This window comes from Sinocyclocheilus rhinocerous, unplaced genomic scaffold (assembly GCF_001515625.1).
Source record: "Sinocyclocheilus rhinocerous isolate Xijiao unplaced genomic scaffold, SAMN03320098_v1.1 scaffold820, whole genome shotgun sequence".
In the NCBI taxonomy this organism is placed as follows: Eukaryota; Metazoa; Chordata; class Actinopteri; order Cypriniformes; family Cyprinidae; genus Sinocyclocheilus; species Sinocyclocheilus rhinocerous.
Window position 1 is genome coordinate 1,126,851 of NW_015670386.1, and position 21,897 is coordinate 1,148,747.

Consider the following 21,897-nt stretch of genomic DNA (forward strand, 5'->3'; position numbering starts at 1 on the left):
GCAGGTAGTGACGATTCTCTCCGGCCAATCCGTGATCAGCAGAGTTTATACGTCACGTTTTGGTAACGGTACGGTACGCTTGGAACCCCAACCGAGGTGGTACTAAAAAAAGTACCAGGTACCAGGTACTGTACCCAGTGGAAAACCCCCCAAAAGTGAACCGTACCGAGCCGTACCGTGCCGTACCATGCAGTGGAAAAGCGCCATAACTGTACCAAGTTTTGTTTAGATAAAGTACTGCTGAGATATAACTTCTAATCTAATTTTGGGTCAACATGGTTAAATTCACATTATCATAACTTGAGCAAAAAGAAGTATCAAAATTCTGTTCAATTTTGGACAAAATTGGGCAAGATTTGCAGGAGTTGCAAATCTTTTGAAAATGATAAATGATAAATCATTCAAATCAGCATAATGATAGAATGTAATAACACAGATAAAAAAAATTCTGGACAATGTTTTCGGAAAAAAAAATCAAAATTGTCAGGTACCTTCAGGACATGTTCTCGGTGAACCCTACCAAATTTTGTGCTGATATGTCCAGTTGTTTAAAAGATATTTTAAAGCAGGTAGTCCAATCCCATAAAAATCTTTATCCACAGATTCTGCATGAATCAATCAAGGAATCCGTAGACATAAATCTAAGTTCTGCTGATACACAGCCTCTTATCCAAAGTTTGCATCATCATAACTTTTGATGATCAATATCAAAATTCTGTTCAGTCATTTCTGTGCTCTGTCCAGTGATCATCTGTTCCAATTTTGGTAATAACTGGACAATTTTTGAAGGAGGAGTAGCGGAAAATGCAGATTATTTAATGGGTGGAGTCTTAGATTTGGATTGTGATCACCATAAGGAAAGTAATTTGGTGAACTAGTGAACTTCTTTTCTCTAGGAAAAAAAGTGTCCAAAAGTTATATCCATTTGAAAAGTGAGTTTTTGGATTTGTGGTGGCACTGTCATTGGTCAGATTACTAATCAGGACTACCTGTATCGGTGTACCAATTTTATTCATTTTCATGTATGGTTTATAGGGCTGCCATAGACTGCCAGTGGGGAGGAAGAATAATAAGAAAACCAATAGATACAATAGAAGCTACAGCACCTTCAGTGCTTGGCCCCTAAAGCAAAACAGCAGAAGGTAAAAAATAGATAATGACAACACTGCCTTCTAATTACAGAGGACACTGTAAACAAAAAACCAAGCGTGTTTCCATCTGTTGCTATAAAACTTCACCAGGTTTTTCTCAGAGCAAATCTGTTTAAAGGGGTCATATGATGCGATTTCAATTTTTCCTTTCTCTTTGGAGTGTCACAAGCTCTTGGTGCATAAAGAAGATCTGTAAAGTTGCAAACACTAAAGTCTCAAAACCAAAGAGATATTCTTTATAAAAGTTAAGAGTTAACCACACCCTCCTAAAACGGCTCGTTCTAACACGCCCCCACATGTCTACCTCACTATGTGGGAAGATTTGCATAACGCCGCCCAAATGTTCACGCAAAGAAAGAAGGCGTAACTTTTATTCACGCTGTTTAACTGGTAACTAATGAGGACTATAAATTTGTTTGTTAAACAAACGTATCAAATAGGTATTGAACTTAGATATAGATTTAGAGTTTAATACATAATAGGTAGAAAGTCTTACCAACTCCAGCCTGTTTCCTGCAAAAAATCAAATCTGGGTGATGTTTTGCCATTATGAAAGAACGAATGCAGCCAGTTAGTGAGACACTGGGCAAATTCCAAACAAACATTCCAGTCATAAAGAAGTCATGCACGTCATAAAGAAGACGCTTGTAACATAATTGGCAAAGGGAGCAGTCAAAGGCAGCGTAATTTTCATAGATGTTATTACATAGGCCTAAATACAACTATTAGCCTAGTAGAAACTCATTCATACTGTTTGTGATAAATGTACTTTTTGCAACATATAAAATGACATTTTCTATTTTCTATTTCATTTTGAATTGATTTTAAAATGGATATGAAAAAAACATCATAACAAAAAACTTTTAGAACCTTATGACAATTAACTTTTATTTTCAAAACCCACTTTTTTTTTGCTGAAAAGCAAAACTATATTCTTTTAATTATTTTGGCAAAGTTTTATATTCACAAAACATGACAACATAAAACAATACATTTATAAAAAGTATAGAAACTATAAAGCTTTTCAAGTTTATGTAACTAACCAAATGTTACATAGGCCCAGTACTTTGTATTTTCTTTACGGTTTTTATTTTATATTTTTTTGTTTATTTTTACATATGTACATTTTGTATTTTGTTGATATTCTTATTCTTTATTTCACATATTTGTGACTCTGGAGCACAAAACCAGTCTTAAGTCGCTGGGGTATATTTGTAGCAATAGCCAAAAATACATTGTATGGGTCAAAATGATCGATTTCTCTTTTATGCCAAAAATCATTAGGATATTAAGTAAAGATCATGTTCCATGAAGATATTTTGTTAGGCTATATAATGTTAACAAATGGACCCTTTACTGTAAAGTGTTCGGCTACTTAAAATATTATGAATTTATGTTTAACGTTATATTTTTAATAATTTTAAATAAATGTATATTGTATAAAGATTGTTGCCTGTTATTGTATTGCTTTTATGGTTATGTTAAACAAACAAGTTGGCACATAAATAGAAATTTAGAAATGTTCGAGTAATTTTAGACAAGGTCCTAAAAGCAAGAGATGAACACCTGGACAATATATTACTAGAACTGACCACTAATGTTATTCTCCCTGTCTGTTGACATATTTTGTGTTAAAAAATACTGAGGAAAAAACTATGAACATCTTAAATTGCTGGTCTTTTAAAACTAGACACAATTAGATCCAAATATTTCAACATCCTTCCAAGACAATTAGTTATTTTACTCGCACGTCATCTTCCAGCGTCACATCTTTGTCAGTGAACAAAATGGCAACCTACTGCTTAACCGTCGCCCGGCTTCAGGTACATCAAAACTTACATTTTATATTGCCAACACGCGTGGTTTGCATTTGCTAATTCGTTAATTAAGGCCTTTCATAGCTGTGCTTGACAGATTGAAGTGCACAGATTGAGTGAACTGATTGTTTTCGTGCTGAATCTGCACGCGAAGTGTTCACAGGTCATTGTGGCCAAGGATGTCATAGCAGACGCGTTTGCGCCGCTGCGTGTTCCAAGTCCTTTGTGTAATGATTCCCTGTTTGTTTATTTCAGCTCGCTCTGGGTCAGGGAGCCCGGCGCTTTCATGTGGCGGCAGCTCTCGACGCAAAGGCCAAGGTGGCCATGAGCCACTTTGAGCCAAACTCTTACATCAACTATGACAAGCTTCGCTCAAATATTGACATTGTGCGCAAAAGGTCAGATAGCATTACAGTATTTTACACTCGATATTATTTGCTTCTGCCCTCCTTATCTAGGGGGACTCAGTTGCTATTTGTTTTATTCTTACAGACAAAATATACTCTTAACTTTTTTTCTGGCGCTTGGTTAGTTTTTAAAAATGTAAGTCTTTGCGTTTTTCCCAAGTGTTTACATGTGAAATTGCATCCTCCAGACTCAACCGGCCACTCACTCTGTCAGAAAAGATTGTCTATGGCCATCTGGATGACCCGGCTGGACAGGAAATCGTTCGAGGACGCACATACTTGCGCCTGCGACCCGATCGAGTTGCTATGCAGGATGCAACAGCACAGATGGCCATGCTGCAGTTCATCAGCAGTGGACTCCCAAAAGTGGCAGTGCCGTCCACCATCCACTGTGACCATCTTATCGAGGCCCAGATCGGAGGAGCCCAGGATCTACAGAGGGCGAAGGTGAACAATGCTATATAGTGATGTTGAAAGGGTACAATGCGCATTTGATTGTTCTGGATATGTGTCATTAGGCTCAAATTAGCTTAAAGATGACATTTGTACTGTATAAACAAAAGTCACTTTCATTCTTCACTGATGCATTATTTAATTCATTTTCTCTGCTGTGAACCAGGAAGTGAATCATGAGGTTTACAACTTCCTGGCTAGCGCTGGGGCTAAATATGGTGTTGGCTTTTGGAAACCTGGCTCTGGTATCATCCATCAGGTACTGGAGATAAAACCTTTGACTATTTGTCAACCAGTATGGGTTTTGTTTTGGATGCTTGGTCCATGACTATTGTAATGCATATTATATTATATTATATTATGGTGCAGTAGTAATATTATTGCAATAGTAATATTTATGTGTTTTTATATAATTTAAATAATTAAAAACTCAATAAGGGCAGTCATATTACATTGGGGGGGAAAATAGATTTTCCTTTTAATATGGATTTTTTAAGAAATCTTTTCTCAGATTATCTTGGAGAACTACGCGTACCCTGGAGTCATGTTGATTGGTACAGACTCTCACACCCCTAATGGTGGTGGTCTGGGCTGCATCTGCATTGGAGTTGGTGGGGCTGATGCTGTTGATGTCATGGCAGGAATCCCCTGGGAGCTGAAGTGTCCAAACGTGAGTTGACACTTTTTTTTTACGAATATGTTTGTGTATTTATTTAAAAAAAACTACCTATCTAAAGTTAGGCAATTGGAAGTGTTTATAGGTTGTATCTTCTTTTCCAGGTCATCGGTGTGAAATTGACAGGCACATTAGCTGGTTGGACCTCACCAAAGGATGTCATCCTTAAAGTGGCTGGTATTTTGACTGTGAAGGGTGGCACTGGTGCCATTGTGGAGTACCACGGCCCTGGTGTGGACTCTATCTCTTGCACAGGTGAAAACTGGCTTAAGCAATATTTAGAATGGTTTAAATGATAATGTCATCATATCATTCAATACATCATCATTCATATCAGCATCATGAAACCTAGGGATGCACCGATACCGATACTGCGCTTTTGTACTCGTACTCATACTCGTAAAAATGCCCCGATACCGAAAGCCGATACCACACACCGTGTGAATAGAGCTGCGTCCAGAAAAAGAAACACAGACAACAGAGTAGAATGGAGTTATTAGAGATTAAGGATGTCTATGAAGTACATGTAAGTAATTAATATAATGTTAAACATTCAGTATCCATATATAGCGGATGTGCGCGAGCTGATAAGCAGAGCGCGCTGAGTGGATTGAGCGCACGGCGGCACAGATGCGTGAGTTTGTCGAGTGAATATCTCACAGACATCACTGGAAAGTTTGTAGTTCGGTCGGATATGTCAAAAGCAAGTAAGTAAAACAATGCACAAGTTACTAAAGTTATTTGATGGTAAGGAGAGAGAGCGCGAGTGAGCGCGCACTTCTGTTACATGATATTGATTGCTGTTCGCACCATTAGCGCATGCATTTGGATTAAAACTAAATCGTAAATATATCCTAAAAATTATAGGGGCATTCACTATAAACAACATTTATTTTAAACGTCAAGCATACACAACTTTAAAGCAAAAGTGAAACTAGCAGACTGTGTGAAATGCGCTAGGCTATAAGTGTCTCTCTCATTCTGCACCAATACAAACGTGTGCGCTGGTCATGATTAGCTTGCTTTAAAGGTCAAATATTTCGTTTTTTACTCGTACGCGGGGGTCCGAGTACAGTGCGCGTGACACAAATTACATCACCAACATAGTATGTGCGTACTCATATAATGTATAACGAGTGGTTCCCTGCATTATTTTAGGAAAACGTCTTAATTACAGTATTGAGCTACTGCAATGGAGCAGCTCTAATGCGCCATTAAAATGAACAGTGAAAGTAACAAAAGCTTTTACAATACGTTTTAACAGGTATAATTAAGTGTGGAAATAACTGAAGGAAATATCTGTTTGCTAAATTAAGCCATCTAACATGATTCATGTTATTATTATTATTTTGTTTCTTTACCCAATATTTAAAAAAAATTACAAATGCTGTGAAAATACAGGTATCGATATCGGCGAGTACCAAAAATTAAAGTATCGGTATCGGACTCGTTCTGAAGAAAGTGGTATCAGTGCTTCCCTAATAAAACCCATTGATGTAAACAAATTGTGATTGATTAAATAAGTTAGTTAAGTATCACACCTGTAGCTGCTACTACAATGACTATTTTGAGCTATTTTGCGACTGAACTTTCTTTCTTTATTTTGGTCAATGCTAGCAGTACTTGAACTACCAACTGTAGTAGACTAAAAGTCTACATCCATAATGAAAGGTCTAAATACATAATTACGGTGTACCAGGGCGTGCAATGATAAATTTAGCTTTAGTTATGGTATTCAAAGAAGGTCATAATGAATTAGACGTTTTCAGACATTATTGTCCAGATGGAATTAGATTTCTCAGAGGATGGTAGTTAGCTGACAGTACATAATTTGCTTCGTAAGTTTTAGTGAGAAAAAACAGCCATGTTGAATACAGATGGGATTAAAAATCACTTGTAAATCTGTGAAACACTTGTGCAAAGTCCAGTTGAACTGTTTATAGTTATAGTGTGACTGTATATAGTGTATAGTTGACTTTCAAATTGCTGTTCTTTTAATGCTACACTGTTGTTAGGGATGTCAGTTTCAGTCAAAACACATTTCACCCAACAGGACTTAAAAAAGTTGACAGGTTTGGATATTTAATCTGCTTAATATCTCTTGGCATTGCCACTTCTCTCAGATCACGTGTCTAAGATAATGCAAACGTCACTCACGTGAACAACTCACCTTCCTCCAATTTTGGGCTCTATTAACTGTCAGCATGTGGAAAATCAAGGCTAAAATTTTGTGTGTGAGCGGCATATGGAGGTACACTTTTCATGCAGTCGTGACATGGGTGTGTTATGTCAATCATTGTAAAAACTGAAAATTCTTTTGGTTTTTCTAATCAGGAATGGCCACCATCTGTAATATGGGCGCTGAAATTGGAGCTACCACTTCTGTATTCCCTTTCAACCACCGTATGAAGACATACTTGGAGAAGACGGGTCGTGGAGGTAAGCGGCAGTGATAGACTCCCATCATTGGACAATTTTTAGCTCATGCTGAAAAACGTTTGGCGCCTCACTTCATTTATCCCTCACAGAAATCGCTGCTTTAGTAAATGAGAATCAAGATCTGCTGGTACCTGACTCGGGTTGTCATTACGACCAGATAATTGAGATTAATCTAAGTGAGGTAAGAGCAGGTCAATTAGCGTAAGCAAGCTGAATGTATCTTACAGTTACAATAAAGTGTTAATGATTAATACACTCCCTTACAGCTGAAGCCTCACATCAATGGCCCATTTACTCCTGACCTGGCTCACCCCGTTTCAGACATCGGCTCCGTTGCTGAGAAGAATGGCTGGCCCCTGGATGTTAAAGTTGGTCAGTAATTTAGCGTCCACTTAATTTTAATGGTCATATATAGACTTTTTATGGTCATTATTCATTTAAACAGCTCCCTTTCATAAACACTCTCTCTCTACCTGAACATTACAGGTCTGATTGGAAGCTGCACCAACTCCAGTTATGAGGACATGGGCAGAGCTGCCTCCTTGGCCAAACAAGCACTTGACAAAGGACTCAAATGCAAAGCCCAGTTCACAGTCACCCCTGGGTCCGAGCAGATTCGTGCCACAATCGAGCGAGATGGCTATGTGAGTCTGAGTTGGAGAGCCCTGGAATTTTATTATTCAAGATTCAGTGGTTCAGTGTTTAGGTCCAAATGTCTTGATTGTTCTGCATTGAATAATTGAATGTGTTTCTTTATCTGCAGGCTAAAGTGTTGAGGGATGTTGGTGGGGTTGTCCTGGCTAATGCCTGTGGACCCTGCATCGGTCAGTGGGACAGGTAAAGTATTTGTCTTTGTAGATGGTTTTTGTAAGGTCTTAATTCAACATTGCAGATTTTCTTTAATGTTTTTGAAAAGTGTTTTTAATGCTCGCCATGGCTGCATTTATTTGATCAAAATACAATAAAAACAGTTATATTGTGAAATATTATTACAATTTAAAATAACCCTTTATTCATGTGGTTGCAAAGCTGTATTTTCAGCATCATTACTCCAGTCTTCAGTATCACCTGATCCTTCAGAAATCATTCTAATATGCTGATATGGTGCTTGAAAAACATTTCCTATTGTGATCATTGATAGTGTGTTGGTTATATTTCTGTGGGAACTGTAATGCTTTAATTTCTTTAAATATTTGAAAATTCAAAAGAACAGCATTTATTTAAAATTGAATTTAACATCTGTACTGTCTCTTTTATCCATCAAGAATATGTTGAATTTATCAAAATTATACATTTTTCAAAATGTACTGACCCCAACGTTTTTGTAATGTGTAAGGAAACGTTCAGTCAGAATTGTACTGAAATGTACAACTGACATTTTTCCAGTCAATAAATGGTTAATTGGGTATAAAATTGATTTGTGTGAAGAGAAAAAGGGTGCAGAGTCATACGAGAGACATGAAACTAGCAGAATCATAGGCCTGGGACAACGGTCGTACAGTTTTATACAAAAATATTTGACCTCAATTCCATGATTGACCAATCAGGATCAAGTTATTCAAAAAACTGTGTAATAAAGCGATATCATAAACCAATTAAATCTTTCTTGCAGACATGACGTTAAGAAGGGAGAAAAGAACACCATTGTTACATCATTCAACAGGAACTTTACAGCCAGAAACGATGCTAACCCTGCCACTCATGCTTTTGTCACTTCCCCAGAGGTACTTTGACCTGTTTTTAAATGTGCCACACTCTGAATGTTTTTCCAAAACCCTTTGCTTTTTGCAATCTTGCAAATTGATTTTTTCATATAAATTTTTGCCTTGTTAGATCGTCACAGCCCTTGCCATCGCAGGCACACTGAAGTTCAACCCTGAGACTGACTTCCTCACAGCCCCCAACGGAGAGAAGTTTAAACTGGTGCCGCCCACAGGAGATGAGCTTCCTGCCCGTGACTTTGACCCAGGTCAGGACACCTACCAGCACCCACCAGCTGATGGGTTAGGCCTGAAAGTGGATGTCAACCCTCAGAGCAACCGACTGCAGCTGCTTGAGCCCTTCGACAAATGGAATGGAAACAACCTTGAGGACCTCCGGGTGCTCATCAAGGTAGGTTTTAGTCATAGATGTTTGAAATTTGGGATTTCAATATAACTCTAAATAATGTAACTCTATTTGTCAGGTGAAAGGAAAGTGCACCACCGACCACATCAGCGCTGCCGGACCTTGGCTGAAGTTCCGTGGCCACCTTGATAACATTTCCAATAACCTGCTCATTGGTGCCGTTAATATTGAGAACGATGCCGTCAATAAAATTCGCAACCTTCTGACTGGAGAGTTTGGTGGTGTTCCTGATGTTGCCCGCCATTACAAAGTAAGAGCTGTTTTAGCGCTCCTTCTATTCTTTGTTTTTGTGCACCATATCATAGGGCTGCATGATAAATCGCAATGAAATCGCAATCACGATTAGGCAAAAGCTGATGAATCTCCATCCGAAGGCCAGAGGGCGCTCTCGCGCGGAATCTACAAATACCCCCGAAGAAGAAATCAGGAAATCCCTATAGCAGCAGCTGAATAAACAGAAGATTTAACTGCTTTCATTGATTCAACGTGACTAATAAACACACGACTACGACAATATATGGTTTATCTGAGTTCTTATTATAATTATTATTATACTTTTCATTATAATAAAGTATATAATAATGCAATACTAATCGACATAGCCTTTATCACTGCTTAGAATACTATGAAATATGTTGCATGCCTTATTCTATGTAAGAAACCACATCATCTTACAGAAGGATTTATTTAAGTGAGTTTAGAGTTAAAACATGTTATTAAATGTGGTATTTTCACGTGCTTTCAGATGGAGCAGCATTTACTACACAGAGCCGTAGTTCACTGAGAAGCTCTGTGTAGAAAATGATGCTCCATCTGAAAGCATGGGATGGAGATTTACTACTGATTACAGAACCGGCTTTACTGACAAGATGCGCATAATAATCGCATTCGGTTAATCGTGCAGCTCTACCGTATCATGATTTGTTCTGCCTACTGTAAGCATTTATATTCTTAACGGTTTCTGAATGTCCTGTAATATCCCACTTGCAGAAGCACAATGTTTCATGGGTAGTTGTGGGAGATGAGAACTATGGTGAGGGTTCCAGCAGAGAGCACGCTGCTCTGGAGCCCAGACATTTAGGAGGGAGGGCCATTATTGTGAAGAGCTTTGCTAGAATCCATGGTGAGTGTGAAATATTCCTCCCCCTTGAAGCTAAGCGTCATTTAGCAATTGATTTTAATTCTTCTGTCTGGTCTGTCAACAGAAACTAACTTGAAGAAACAGGGCCTGCTGCCCCTCACCTTCTCCAACCCTGCTGATTATGACAAAATCTGCCCAGATGATAAAATCTCCATTGTGGGGCTTAAGAGCCTTGCCCCTGGAAAGGTAAGAATGATTCTGTTAATTCATGATTCTAGTTGATATACCTCTTTCCTGGTTTGTGTTAGTCAGGGATTCCCAAACTTTTTTTTTTTGTCAGCCAAACCGCTTTTGACCTAAAATATTTACTTTAACTCTGTAAAGTCTGACATATTAAATAATATTCAGAAAAAAAAATCTAATTATCTATTTTTTTTCTGTGGAATAGTTTATTGAACCTTTATACAAAATCTTAAAAAGGTTGATTGTTATTCAGAGGCCCAACCTGAGCAAAAATATGCAATTTGGTGCAGTTGCTGATATTTATATGACCAAAAAGTAAGTCCAGAAATTCTGATGGCTTGTAGTGTATATCAATTATCAATATAACAGACTACTTGCATAATATGCATAAAAATATCAGTTGCCACTTTGAATTTCTTAATACTATGGCTTAGTAAGATGATAATTAAATAGCGAGTTTTATGTCTGTATTTTTTCATTATGGGGGGCGAAACATAATGCAGTGAAATACAATGAAGATTGAGAGATGTGCAAATAAATGTTTCTCAAAAGCCTGATTTCACAGCAAAAAATACTTTGATCTAAATGTGAACATTTTTCAAAATTATTCTAAAAGGCCTTTTACTTGCTAAAAAGTATAAACTATATATGCCCCCTGTTGTCTGATTGACCGTGTACTAGAGATTTTTCAAAGTTTTGATCATATTGATATTTTAGAGGCCTTAGAAATTAATTTTTCACACGTTCATGGTCATGAGTTTATGTTTGTTAATGGTCACATGACATGAAAGTAAACAAATTACATTACTTTAAAAAGTAAAGTAATAAAAGAACACTTACTTAAAGGGGTCCTATTATGCTCTTTTACAATGTCTTGATTTTGTTTTGTGGGTGTACTAGAACATGCTCTCACGCTTGGTGGTTCGAAAAACGCATTATTTTTTACATAATTTACATTATTACAATACCTTTCTCCCCATCCTGGCACAAACGGCTCGATTAGTTCCGGGTTTGATGAAGGCCCGCCTTCCGAAAAACGAAATGTGATGTGATTGTTTAGCTGTCCCAGTTAAAAAACGAAATATCTCCCTTTGGAGTGGACTTTTGAGATTTGTAAGTTTGAAGATTTTTTTTTTTATGCCCAAACATACACACTACACACTGACTAAAATTCAAAAAGTGAAAAAACATAATAGGACCCCTTTAAAGATGAAAATATGTTTGCTTGGTAATTACCTTTCCTAATATTTCCGGTAATTTCCATTATAATTTTATTCTATTGTTCCGTTAGCCCCTAAAGGCCGTCATCAAGCACAGTGATGGGAGCTCAGAAACCATTGAGTTGAACCACACCTTCAACGAAACCCAGATTGAGTGGTTCCAGGCTGGCTCCGCCCTCAACAGAATGAAGGAGCTGCAGAAATGAGCGTGATTGGCTATAAATATACATATTTGGGAGGGGAAGGGGTTATGCTTCATACAGGAGGATATGGTATGTGTATGAAAGGTTTAAATACTCATGTAATTATGAACAGAATTATACACAATACATAAAATACATGTACGTGTTGCATAGACAAGTCATGTCAATACTGTTCAAAGCTATATAATACATTGCAGAGCAGATAAAAGGTATTAAGTTTTGCAACTGTAATGCTTATAAATTACAAGCTGGGTCAGTGTGTATTACAGAATGGTTCATTAAACAAAAACAAAAAGTTAGCCTACAAAAAATGGTAGGCGCATGCTTGTTAGTGGGAGTTTAATTCATAAAATCCAAATATCTGTTCAGGCAACTGTTGATTATTAATTTCTGCTGTTTGTAATATGACACTGAACTGTAATGGGAGCTGCTTGTGAATTTTCTGTCCTGTAATCAGCTTTATTAATGGATTCTTTTACTTCACATGATTCTGTTAGCAGAGATGTTCAACCATTCATAATAATTGTTCTTATTCACGCAAGCTTGAAACTTGACCGGTTATTGTTGTTCATGTAGCTATTCTTACTGTGAGTCAGAGTGACATGTCTATGCCTATTCTTCAAGACCCTGGCAGATCTTGACATCACACCACCACTATCAAATGTGTCTGGTACTGAGTGCACCGCAGGTCAAGTTTATAAACGTTTTAAACGGAATGCTTATTTATAAACATGTGCAAAGAATCTCCAATGTGCATTATCTTTAGTGTTTTGGATGCGTTATTGAGTAATGGATCAGTAATCAGACCTCCAATCTCTTGAGCACTTTTCCTGTATATTTGAGTGCCCTTTTTTGTAGGGTTGTATTTCCCCCCCCCCCTTTCAAACCGAGCCATACCCATGTCAAAGCAATGACGTCAATCCCTCTGATCAGCTGACTATAGCAGCTGCTTGTGCTTTCAAGATACCAAGAGGTAAATGACTAGCTTTGTCTGACTCAACACGTTCATCCTCATCAGATGAACTTTTACTGTTATATGAATTCTAGCCAGTGCAGTAAATGTAAAAAAAATACTGCCTTGGATGTATTTTTAGCTCTGTGAAAGGAATAATGGTTTTCGTGCTGCTTGCAACACCCCACAAACACATCCTCTTGATCATAACTCCATTATTTTCATTCTTTTTTTCCCCGTTATTGAGGAAATGAATGCTGATTGGTCACAGTGGATTATAAAATAAAAGTCATTTAAAATAAATTAGTCTTTTGTGTGTATAAAGATTAAATGTATACTGTGAAAAAAATATTAGAAATGTGTAAAATATTATTTGGAAAATATTTAGCTTGTATTATGTTGGACTGTTTTCTACTCCCTATAGTACTGAACTGTTTGAATTATTTAAATCATTTTTATTTAGTTTATTTCTTGTTTATTTTGTATATTTTTACACCCTCTCCCTTGGGTACGGCTGGTGGTCACCTGACCCCAGTTTGAAACCCCCTGAGGTACACAATATGTAGTTACGTACTTATTATATGCACTTAAATTATTCTCTATTACAGTATTTAAAACATGAATAACAAGCTTCACATCTACACTGCGTCGCGTCAAAACCTTGAACTCGCCTGTATTACGTAATGGGCGCTCTGATTGGTCGACTGTAGACTGACGTCAGGATTCTGTCGCTTGCATCAGTGTAGTGTCGTTGATTATAATTGGAGCGTTTTTGTTTTCTCGCGCCGCGTCTCTCGCGTTCAATTTTGATGGGGTGTCCCTCCCTCTCCTCCGGTAACCTCATTTATTGTGTGCTACGTAGGGGTCCCTTGAATTGAATATGTGGACCACGGATGATAGTACTCAGGCATTTAATACTGGATTCTAATGAAGCTATGTAGAAATATTTGTATATTTGTATCAGCAGCGCAAGCGATATCAACCGGCAGACATTACGGTAAGAATTTCATCGTCCTATTATATTTTCCTGTCCGTATATATTACCGTTGATTAAATACGCCTTTACTGTTATGATGGCGCATACCGTGGACTACGTTTGTCAACAACCATCATTGTGGAGCGCAGGTTGATAATATGATAATAAAACACACGTACTCACCGTTTAAACAGATGTGGTCATCACCAACCTGTCTTCCGGAAGGAAGCATGAGACCTGGTCTGGGCAAGTTATCAGCTCCTAGCTCACACATTCAGAGCCCAACAGAAGAATAAAGGCAGAGAGGGAGAGATAAAGGAAGGGTTTAACTTGAGGTGCTAATGTTGGCGTAAAATGGTGTTGTGTGTAAGTAAGATAGGGATGGAATAGCAATTAGGTTTATGCAACTGTTGTTTTCTCCAGTCTGGCAAATAAGCAACAGGAAGTTGGTGAGAAGTCAGACGCAAGTCAGCTGAGCTTTAATATAGCATTGGCAGAACATAACATAACTGTGAAACAAAAAGCAGCAGTGTTTCCCTTGTTTGAAATTGTGTCCTTTATATGTAATTAATTGTGTATTTATTTTCACTTTATGTACAGAGACATTTGAGTTCATTGTGATGTGTATGGTCAAGTCATTTATGTAAAACCGATTTCCTAAAATAAATAAATGCACATCAATGGAAACTTCCATTTCTTTAATTGTGATTGATAGGACTGATATTAGTTTTCTGTAAGAAAGCTACAAATCCCAGTAGTTCATTTTGTCAAGAACAATGCTTCTTATGATAATTCTAATAAAACTGAAAGAACATGATGCAGTGTTTTTTCTTGATATTTCTTTATATCAAAATTTCAGTTATGACTTTATTCTACTTTCCGGTTTTCAGATTTTTACAAACAATTTTAAATTCCATACAGGTTATGTAAATGACGTGCTTGTAAAGATAAAATGCAACTGTGAAAATATGGAGACTGCCAAAGTAAATGCATAATCAGGAATTAAAATAAATATGATATATTGAATTAATTTTAATTATATGTATAACAACAAATATAAATATTTATTAAATATACATAGAAAAAGAAATACACATATTATGCAGTATTATCCAGTGTCAAAAACTTAAAATGTTCACCAATGTCAAATGTGTGTATTGGCGGAAAGGAAGCGAGCCGCATGTGTACAAATGACCATTAGAGGGAGCAGTACATCATAAAAACTAGATATTGAAAGCAATACAAAAAACTACAGTAGGCCTACAAAAGGATAATACATTTTTATTTACACATTTTACACTTTTATAATACATTTTATATTGCACCCTTAGCTCATAAACCAGCAACTAGTTATGGGGCAATTCTACAAAGAAACAGCTACTTTTCTTTATCACCTTATAAAATCACACATTTATTTATGTGCATGTTTGCTAGAAGAGAATGACTAGTTAAAAAAAAAAAAAGATAGATAGCTAGATAGGCTATGACTTATGATGTCTGCTGACGTCTTATGGCCCAGATTACAAAAAGATTTACTTCACATATTTTTCTCAGAAGTCGTAAATGAAACGGAACCATAAATATATGAACTGCCAAGACTATTGTTTGATATGATAAATCATTATTGAGGGGAAGCACCAGGTACATAAACGTGTTGGAAAGGAACGTGTATAAGCACAAAGCAACGAGTGTGGCACATTCAAGTACATTTAACAAGAAAAAAGATAAAGGTTATAATGAAGTGTGCTTTTTTAATTTTATTGATTTATTTTTATTCAGCGTTTTTAGCTGTCCTTAAGTAGAAAGGCAACACACATTTTAGTATATTCTAAAACACCAACAAATACACAATCCCGGGCATAAATTAAACCTTAAAATTGCATTTAAATAATATATTGTATATAATATATTCAATATATAAAATAAAAATTTAAATGTAGACATGCAAATAATAAACTTAAGCACAACAAATCGTAACATGCATCAGAGAGTAATTTATGTATTTTCCTGCTCTCAGCTGGGAAAACAAACACAGGTGCTTCATTCTGATTGCTTTTATGATGCATCCATTTATCACGGGACAATGGTTTTATGACTCAACCTTTGTCCTTCACTCCTTCTCACCGTCCTCTGCACAATAGTGTTCAATAGACCCTTAGAGCTTCTGCTTTAGTTGCTTTGACAGAATTGGATTACTTACAGATAGATTCATATATGTATATAAAAGCTTCTCTATGAGAGTATTAATGAGGCCTAAACTTTCACTCTTACTGACAGTCACTGTGTGAGCTAGCCTAGTGAACTAGCTCTATAGACAGCAAAAAAAAGCTGTCTGGCTGGAAATGTGCCCATAAATGCTGTCTATGTAGGCAGCACACTAGGTTTTGAGACACGACTACTGACTATGTTGTTCATTAACACGCTCAGGTGAGAGCAGAGTGATCAGTGTGAAAGCGAGCCTGTCTAGGACAAAAGACTAGATTGGATAAAAGTCTTTATTGTTTTTCTTCTACATTTTCCATTCTTGGAATATAAATGAAGTCTGCTGGATTTAACTCAGAAAATAGCTGAACAACTACAAACACGTTTTAATGAAAACCAATTCGAAGTAAACATTTTGCTGACCTCAAAGGCCGAGAGACTTTATTTTTTGTCTTTTTGCCTTCTTAACATTTGAATATGGATTACCGTATCTGGTTATTTGCATGTCTATCATGGACACTACTAAAGCAAAGTCACTTTATGAAAGAGTCTTGCTTTAATGGAACACTTCTGATGAATGTTATTTTATTGGATGACGATGTGTCGCCCTGGAGTATCAATTTTGTAAAGCCTGCGGTGCTGAGAGCTGTTGGAAATGATTCTGAGATCTCTGAAGATGGTAAAGTATGATCCTAACTTAGCAAAATATGAAGAGAGACTATTTAAATTACTATAGCAAGCCTTTTTAGCTTAAAATACAATTACAATTAGAGCTCTGCAATTGCATTCTTACTTGTAAAAACTGAATTAGAGAGCTCTACAATTCAGCTCTTACTAGTAAAAATTATCATTAGAGAGCTCTCTAATTCAATTGTTTCTATAGTAACAGTTGAATTATAGAGCTCTCTAATTCAAATTTGACTAGTAAAAATTAAAGTTAGAGAGCTCTTTAATGCAATTTGTACTAGTAACAATTGAATTAGAGAACTCTCTAACCGAATTAGAGAGCTCTGAAATTGCATTCTTACTAGTAACAATTCAATTAGAGAGCTCTACAATATCTATTCTTACTAGTAAAAACTGAATTAGAGAGCTCTTTAATTCAGTTACAGAGCTCTGCAATTAAACATATCTTTAATGTGTTTTTTACTAGTAAAAATTGAATTAGAGAGCTCTGTAATTGCATTTTTACTAGAAAGAATTAAATTAGCTCTCTAATCAGAATTGTTACTAGTAAAAATTTAATTAGAGAGCTCTCTACTTGGAATTATTACTAGTAAAATTTACTTAGAGAGCTCTCTAATTGGAATAGTTACTAGTACGAATTAAATTGTAATTCTTACTAGTAAAAATTCAGTTGGAGAGCAATTTAAAAAGTCAATGGAGACATATGTATGGCAAGCCATTTTAGCTTAAAATAGTCCCAGCGTTACTCGTCGTAATTGCATTTTTACTAGTAACAATTCAATTAGAGAGCTCTACAATTAAATTCTTACTAGTAACAATGCCAATTACAGAGCTCTCTAATTAAATTCTTACTAGTAACAATTCCAATTAAAGAGCTCTACAAATGAATTTTTACTAGTCATATGTCTCCATTGACTTCCATTCATTTTTAATTACAGAGCTCTACAACAGAATTTTTACTAGTAATAATTACAATTCGAGAGCTCTCTAAATCAATTTTTACTAGTAATAATTCAAATTAGAGAGCTCTCTAATTCAATTGTTACTGTAATGGCTGAATTAGAGAGCTCTTTAATTCAAGTACAGAGCTCTGCAATTAAACATATCTTTAATGTGGTTTTTACTAGTATAAAAATTAATTATAGAGCTCTGTAATTGCATTTTTACTAGTAAGAATTAAATTAGAGAGCTCTCAAATCAGAATTGTTACTAGTAAAAATTTTAATTAGAGAGCTCTCTAATTGGCATTGTTACTAAGAATTTAATTGTAGAGCTCTTTAATTGAATTATATAGTAAAAATGCAATTACAACGAGTAAGACTGGGAATATTTTAAGCTAAAACGGCTTGCCATAAATTACAGTCTTGCAAAGTCATAGCCTAATTGTGTTAAACAAAAGAAACATAAGATTTTATGACAACTACTATTGTTTAAATATGAAATGTAGTTCAGTTTGAAATAATCATGTTAATTCTAAATTGGTATTATAGTTTGAATCTAATTAGTTTCTTTTTCCACCTTTTTTTCTAGAGGTGAATCCCCAATTAGAGGTAAAATTCAGAGGGTTTAAAACCATTTACTACTTGAAAAAAGGCTGCGCCAGTAGCGCCTGTGAGGGGGTTGAAATTTTAAATGATCTTGCGGTCAGTTCTGGTCTTCTTAATTCCTTTGACATACTTTATAGAAACTATATAAAGTGTCTTCCCACTGATCGTTGTGATTTCTTTCTAGAATGCAGGGGAGGAGGGATGTGCTTTGCTGGGACCAACCTGCACTTACGCCACTTTCCAAATGGTTGAGTATGTTAGATTTTACTTTTACAGATCTTTGTCTGTATTTCCTTGGTTTCTTGCTTTAGATCTTGCTATAGATCCTCAGAAGATCCTTAGGTCTGCCTAAATCCTTAGAAATCCATTTCTTGTGAAAAAGTTAATTTTATTATCTAATTATTATATCTATTGATATAATATATGATATATATTATATCTATTATCTAATTTTATTAACTTTTATTATTTTATTAACTTTATGCACTTGTTGGTATTTTGAATCTTAAAAGTATATTTTTTTAAAAACTGGACTTGCAGATAATATAAATTAAATAAAAGTCCACTTTAATGAGTTTTGCAACACTTGCACTTTTCAAAATTGCACTTTGTTATAGTTTCCAATTAAAAGTTTTACATTTACATTTTAAATCATTATGTTTTAGTAATCTTTTGTTGTGCTTTAAAGAAGTATTTTGATGTCTTGATTAACATACTAAACCACAGGATTATAATTTTAACTGTAGTGTTTTATTCAATATTACATTTAAAATTAATATATTTTAAATATACTAAACTGCAGCTATTTAAATACATGATGAATGTTTCAATAGAAATTACATTAAAGTATATTTAAGTTTACCATAAATACATTCAGTACATTTAGCAGTTACACTTTAACCCTATTTCAAAGACAATAGAAGTAATTTTGAAATGACATATAAAACTTTACTTAAGTTCGTCAAAAAAGCAATCTTAAGTTCAAGGAGTTGAATTTATATAGATTTAAATAATACATTTTCAATAACATCCATTTAAGTGTTATGATATGAGTTATGGATTAAGTTATTAACTCAAACCATTTAGAGTAGCAGATTACTACTTAGAAAGCAGGTACTGTTGACCAACTAAACTAAAAATAAAAAATATGCTATTTAATGACTGAAAGTTAGTGTAAGATTAGAAAACGATCATAAAGCAAAAACTTTGGTCAATTTCCGTGCCATCTGAAACTGAGTTTACTGTAGCTGGAAGAACATGTGATTTGTGTGTGACCACTTTTGTAGTTATATATATGTATGTATGTATAGTAAATATGCATATTGTTTAAAATATGCATATTGACTAATGGATGCTGAAATATTTAAATATAATAAAAATAATTGTTCTTTTATTGTAAAATGGCATGGAGAATAGATGCATTAGAAACGATGAACCATGTATTGTTGTGTTAATTTCAGTGAAACATAAAGAGACATTTTGCGCTTCTTATTACCAAAAAGAAGTGTTATAAGTTGATCTAGAGCCTCTTTACTCTGGTATTTTGTCAGATCTGTAAGAGCCAAATCTGGACCTGGCTTCAAAGGCATTTGCAAGAACTTCTCAAGGTCACAAGGTCATGGTTTCATTCGCCCCTCCCATGGAGGAGAAGACATATTTGTTCACATCTCAGAGTAAGTATAAAGAGAGAATTTTTATTACGTTTTAAATTATTATATTATATTATATTATACTCTTTCTTTTTAGTATTGAGGGGGAATATGTGCCAATGGAGGGGGATGAGGTGACCTACAAAGTGTGTCCTGTTCCTCCCAAGAACATAAAGTTCCAAGCCGTTGATGTGGTCATCACCAACCTGTCTTCCGGAAGGAAGCATGAGACCTGGTCTGGGCAAGTTATCAGCTCCTAGCTCACACATTCAGAGCCCAACAGAAGAATAAAGGCAGAGAGGGAGAGATAAAGGAAGGGTTTAACTTGAGGTGCTAATGTTGGCGTAAAATGGTGTTGTGTGTAAGTAAGATAGGGATGGAATAGCAATTAGGTTTATGCAACTGTTGTTTTCTCCAGTCTGGCAAATAAGCAACAGGAAGTTGGTGAGAAGTCAGACGCAAGTCAGCTGAGCTTTAATATAGCATTGGCAGAACATAACATAACTGTGAAACAAAAAGCAGCAGTGTTTCCCTTGTTTGAAATTGTGTCCTTTATATGTAATTAATTGTGTATTTATTTTCACTTTATGTACAGAGACATTTGAGTTCATTGTGATGTGTATGGTCAAGTCATTTATGTAAAACCGATTTCCTAAAATAAATAAATGCACATCAATGGAAACTTCCATTTCTTTAATTGTGATTGATAGGACTGATATTAGTTTTCTGTAAGAAAGCTACAAATCCCAGTAGTTCATTTTGTCAAGAACAATGCTTCTTATGATAATTCTAATAAAACTGAAAGAACATGATGCAGTGTTTTTTCTTGATATTTCTTTATATCAAAATTTCAGTTATGACTTTATTCTACTTTCCGGTTTTCAGATTTTTACAAACAATTTTAAATTCCATACAGGTTATGTAAATGACGTGCTTGTAAAGATAAAATGCAACTGTGAAAATATGGAGACTGCCAAAGTAAATGCATAATCAGGAATTAAAATAAATATGATATATTGAATTAATTTTAATTATATGTATAACAACAAATATAAATATTTATTAAATATACATAGAAAAAGAAATACACATATTATGCAGTATTATCCAGTGTCAAAAACTTAAAATGTTCACCAATGTCAAATGTGTGTATTGGCGGAAAGGAAGCGAGCCGCATGTGTACAAATGACCATTAGAGGGAGCAGTACATCATAAAAACTAGATATTGAAAGCAATACAAAAAACTACAGTAGGCCTACAAAAGGATAATACATTTTTATTTACACATTTTACACTTTTATAATACATTTTATATTGCACCCTTAGCTCATAAACCAGCAACTAGTTATGGGGCAATTCTACAAAGAAACAGCTACTTTTCTTTATCACCTTATAAAATCACACATTTATTTATGTGCATGTTTGCTAGAAGAGAATGACTAGTTAAAAAAAAAAAAAGATAGATAGCTAGATAGGCTATGACTTATGATGTCTGCTGACGTCTTATGGCCCAGATTACAAAAAGATTTACTTCACATATTTTTCTCAGAAGTCGTAAATGAAACGGAACCATAAATATATGAACTGCCAAGACTATTGTTTGATATGATAAATCATTATTGAGGGGAAGCACCAGGTACATAAACGTGTTGGAAAGGAACGTGTATAAGCACAAAGCAACGAGTGTGGCACATTCAAGTACATTTAACAAGAAAAAAGATAAAGGTTATAATGAAGTGTGCTTTTTTAATTTTATTGATTTATTTTTATTCAGCGTTTTTAGCTGTCCTTAAGTAGAAAGGCAACACACATTTTAGTATATTCTAAAACACCAACAAATACACAATCCCGGGCATAAATTAAACCTTAAAATTGCATTTAAATAATATATGGTATATAATATATTCAATATATAAAATAAAAATTTAAATGTAGACATGCAAATAATAAACTTAAGCACAACAAATCGTAACATGCATCAGAGAGTAATTTATGTATTTTCCTGCTCTCAGCTGGGAAAACAAACACAGGTGCTTCATTCTGATTGCTTTTATGATGCATCCATTT

The 21,897-nt window shown here is 35.2% G+C and overlaps 2 protein-coding genes and 1 pseudogene across 2 annotated transcripts; 2 read left to right on the forward strand and 1 right to left on the reverse strand.

Annotated features, from left to right (window-relative positions):
- Positions 1-1,714, reverse strand: part of LOC107734196 (PHD finger-like domain-containing protein 5A) — a 3,588-nt pseudogene extending 1,874 nt beyond the window's left edge.
- Positions 1,715-2,902: 1,188 nt separating this feature from the next.
- Positions 2,903-12,888, forward strand: aco2 (aconitase 2, mitochondrial). The gene is made up of 17 exons (XM_016546085.1): positions 2,903-2,974; positions 3,224-3,366; positions 3,564-3,822; positions 3,995-4,087; positions 4,340-4,498; positions 4,609-4,759; positions 6,839-6,943; positions 7,033-7,124; positions 7,210-7,315; positions 7,430-7,587; positions 7,707-7,780; positions 8,556-8,667; positions 8,777-9,055; positions 9,129-9,320; positions 10,061-10,193; positions 10,276-10,397; positions 11,686-12,888. Exons 1-17 carry the CDS (start codon positions 2,939-2,941, stop codon positions 11,818-11,820), a joined length of 2,349 nt encoding a protein of 782 aa, XP_016401571.1. The 5' UTR covers positions 2,903-2,938; the 3' UTR covers positions 11,821-12,888.
- Positions 12,889-16,149: 3,261 nt separating this feature from the next.
- Positions 16,150-20,613, forward strand: LOC107734156 (cold shock domain-containing protein C2-like). Its single transcript, XM_016546026.1, has 3 exons — positions 16,150-16,172; positions 19,732-19,854; positions 19,928-20,613. Exons 1-3 carry the CDS (start codon positions 16,150-16,152, stop codon positions 20,088-20,090), a joined length of 309 nt encoding a protein of 102 aa, XP_016401512.1. The 3' UTR covers positions 20,091-20,613.
- The last annotated feature ends 1,284 nt before the right edge of the window (positions 20,614-21,897 follow it).

Coding starts and splice junctions, on each gene's coding strand:
- LOC107734156 (XM_016546026.1), top strand. CDS start 16,150: ATGTTGTTCATTAACACGCTCAG. Junction 16,173..19,731: donor TTGTTCATTAACACGCTCAG/GTGAGAGCAGAG, acceptor GTATTTTGTCAG/ATCTGTAAGAGCCAAATCTG. Junction 19,855..19,927: donor ATATTTGTTCACATCTCAGA/GTAAGTATAAAG, acceptor CTTTCTTTTTAG/TATTGAGGGGGAATATGTGC.
- aco2 (XM_016546085.1), top strand. CDS start 2,939: ATGGCAACCTACTGCTTAACCGTCGCCCGGCTTCAG. Junction 2,975..3,223: donor TAACCGTCGCCCGGCTTCAG/GTACATCAAAAC, acceptor TGTTTATTTCAG/CTCGCTCTGGGTCAGGGAGC. Junction 3,367..3,563: donor ATTGACATTGTGCGCAAAAG/GTCAGATAGCAT, acceptor TGCATCCTCCAG/ACTCAACCGGCCACTCACTC.